Genomic DNA, 3555 nt, shown 5'->3' with positions numbered 1-3555 from the left:
ACTGACTATAAAAATTAATTGGAATACTCATATCTAATGTACCTACGTGGCTATACATACTGTACTTGCGTTTTACATTGAACTCGTGAAAATGTGTTGCAAAACAACAACAGAGTATTAATTAAGTATTATATTTATATGGTTGTTAAATTTCGGAGTATTGAGCCGAGACGTTTAAAGCAAAAAATTAATACAAAGCTCCTGATATATTGTTACAATTTTTATCATATTTGTATTAATTTTTTTTAAATAATTATGCCTTACTTTAACCTAACTAGCATTGTTCATACCATAGGTAGTTTAAACAATAATAAAATCATATAATCGACCATATAAGATTTAGTTACAATTATAAAATAATTAATAACAAATAATTTGAAAAATATTAACTCAGGTATATATTTCATTAAAAAAACAAAAAACAGGAATAAAAATAAATTTTATAAAGAAAATAATTTAATTAAAAAAATAAATAAAAATTGTTGTTTGGATTAGTCACACGTCATTTTAAAACAATCATTGTTTCTTAAATCCGTCGATGGCCCGGTTCATGGTAGCCTAAAAAATTAAATCAACAATCAATATTAATGATTCATATATTTAAACTATAAAAATAATTGAATAACAAAACATAAATGATAAATATTATAATAATATTGTATAGGGTGTAGGTAATCTTGTGGATTTGACAATTGCTCATTTTAATAGTTATATTAACTTTCAAATCCTCCAGTGTCAATAATAATCATGTATGAATATGTAAAGATAATGAATGTAACCAATGGTGTTAAAAAATGTCAATGAATGTTTTAATTTTGAAGATTTAATATTGTTATTCAACGATAAGAAAACCAATCAATTGTTGAAAAACGAAACCAATTATTAAACTAAAATTAATGTTTTCAAAATATCAATAAATGGTTTTATATATATAATATGCACCTATACTACTATAATGTACTATGTGTTGGTTAAATTATGATTTTGGTTATAACATATAATTTCTATAATAATATGTAAACATACTTCCATATCCTTGGTAGTTTTGATAACTTTTTCGGTGATTTTCTTTAATTCTACCTTTTCGCCGATGGGTTTGACGACTTTATCTACGAACACGTCTTTGGCAGTACTAAGATGTTTTTTCAAATCCTTTTCTAATTCATCGTATTTTTCAACCAATTTCGGGTCAGTGTTTTTGCGAACGATATCCTTCATTTTATTAACTTCGATTTCAATCTGTAAAAGTTAATTCAATTCGAAAATAAAAATAAATTTGAATAAATAAAACAACGTAGGTAATACAATTTTTATTATTTATTCTTACGTCTGTGAATCCTTTAGTCAAAATAGTTCTAACTATTTCAATGGATTTTTGGGCATCAGCAGAGTTAGGGGTAATTCTCACTAAGTGATTGGCAACAGACACAAAAGTTTGTAACATTTGTTCAGCAACTTTTTTAATGTCTCCGACTTCAGAAGTAGTACCGGTTGCAGCCGACATGGCCTATAAAGTTATTTAGGAGCTTAAATACATTTCATATATTAACAATAACGAATAAGCTAAAACTAAATACTTAAGACATAGGCTCGTCAGAAAAAGAGAATCGTAATGTTTAAAATATTTAAAATATCTACATGATTTCGTAGTCATACATCACAGACAGTAAAATATATGGAATAAATTATAAATATATAATAATACGAGAGTAGATAAAATTGTACGTAAAAACGTAAAGTCGAAATGAAGGAGTTTTACAATAAAATCCCAAGTCAAATGAATAATTCGGAAGTTAATAAATATTATTATTATTATTTTCCTTCGTCGCTATTAACAATCATTGTACTAACACTGTTATAGAAATACATAAAGCCAAAATAGCGATATTAAAATATCGAACAAAAATAATAACTCATAAATAAATTATTACAATAAAAGCAGTGTGTTTGAATAAATTGTCTAACCTGTCCAATGAAGACGACCGCGAGACACAAGACAATTTTCCGTTCATGGTGATGGCGTTTTTCGATTACGACGACGATATAATATTATAATAATAACAATAGTTATTCAGCAAACAAATTCGTGCACTGATCAGTCAAGACCAAACGACTGGCTTATATAGGCAACAATAACCAAGTCCCCTCCAAGACTCGGCGCCTAGTTAGTTACTGATAATGTATATGACGGAATATACGGTTATTGCCTGCCCTTGAACTTCGGCGCACCATTCTAATCAATTTCTTCGCCGGATTTTCCAAATAATTGGTTAAAAAATTATACGAACGATGTGGTCGATTTGCAAAAGCTGACACCACATAATAATATTAATATATACTCTTCGCGTTGTATTTTTTTTTCGATTTACTCCTGGCATTCAGTGTTGTTCGATATGTGTAGAAATCGCCTACCTACTATATAATAAGTATTTTACCATAGCACAAAATGATAAATGAGAAACAGTGTACTTTGTAACTATGTTGATTAGGTTTAAAGGTGAGTATGAATACGTGCATATCCCGTGCTCATTGATCAACAAACCGTTTTCCGTTTAAGGTCACTTTTTTTTTGTATAGAATGGACTTGAGATATTGTACATGTACAGTTGTATAGCACCGTTGTTTGTTATTAGATCTGTTATTAGTCAACAATGTCCATGATAACATTTTAAAATTATTGTCTTTATAGTGTTTACTCAGTAGGTATCTATTACCAATAGGGCATTCTAATACAAATAAAATACATATTTTTTAAATTAATTTGTATACTATTTTTACTATTTTATTTAGAAACATAAAATGATATTTTGTAATGTCTTAATCATTATAGTTTTAATATTGTCAATGTTATTTCCGAGTATCTTTAAAAAACACAACATAATTTTTATATAATAGTTTCTAAGTAATGCAGGTCAATATTTTATCCGAGTTGGCTTATTTTATGTTCGTCCTTTGTAACATCAATATTAATTGTATAACTGTAATACAAACTCTATAATAACACGTCAGAACTCAGAAGAATGGAATAATAATTTTATATTATCTATTATAATGATCGACGGTTTTTACTTGAAGCTTTTTGGGACAAATCTACTTTACATAAGTTGTGTTTTTGAAAAAAACAAACAATTTTGAGTCTATTAAATAAAATACCAATTTTTATAATTTTCAACGAACATTTTTTGAACGTTAACGTTAATTACTACACTCAATTATGAATATTGTTATAAATATATCAAACATTTTAATGCTAGGATTTAATTGTTTTTGAAAAAAGTTTAGAATTTATTTTATCTGTTTATACAGCTTATGAATACCAAATTTTTAACAAAATATTGATTATTAATATTTGTTGATTTTTGAGTAATACAATTTATATTTCTTAGTTTAATTTATTAATGATTATTTTATAAATTATTTTTTATTAAAAATATTATAATAACTTTCATATTCGTTGTGTATAATAAATAAGAAAATAATTTAATAGCGTATAAATCTAGAAATAAGTTGTATAAAATATATTGAACAAGCATAATATATTACAAAATTAAAATT

At 25.9% G+C, this 3555-nt stretch overlaps 1 protein-coding gene across 1 annotated transcript; it reads right to left on the bottom strand.

Annotated features, from left to right (window-relative positions):
- Window positions 1–472: 472 nt before the first annotated feature.
- LOC100571484 lies at window positions 473–2043 on the bottom strand (the record flags this gene model as incomplete). The annotated part of the gene is made up of 4 exons (XM_003244263.4): window positions 473–558; window positions 1027–1239; window positions 1328–1507; window positions 1966–2043. Coding segments are annotated over 4 exons (513 nt in total), but the record flags the coding sequence as incomplete, so codon positions are not given.
- Between the last annotated feature and the right edge of the window lie 1512 nt (window positions 2044–3555).

The sequence above is a fragment of the Acyrthosiphon pisum genome, chromosome X (genome assembly GCF_005508785.2).
Source record: "Acyrthosiphon pisum isolate AL4f chromosome X, pea_aphid_22Mar2018_4r6ur, whole genome shotgun sequence".
NCBI classification, from domain to species: Eukaryota; Metazoa; Arthropoda; class Insecta; order Hemiptera; family Aphididae; genus Acyrthosiphon; species Acyrthosiphon pisum.
Note: the sequence above shows the minus strand (reverse complement) of the source record. Positions and strands in the feature narration are given on the sequence as shown.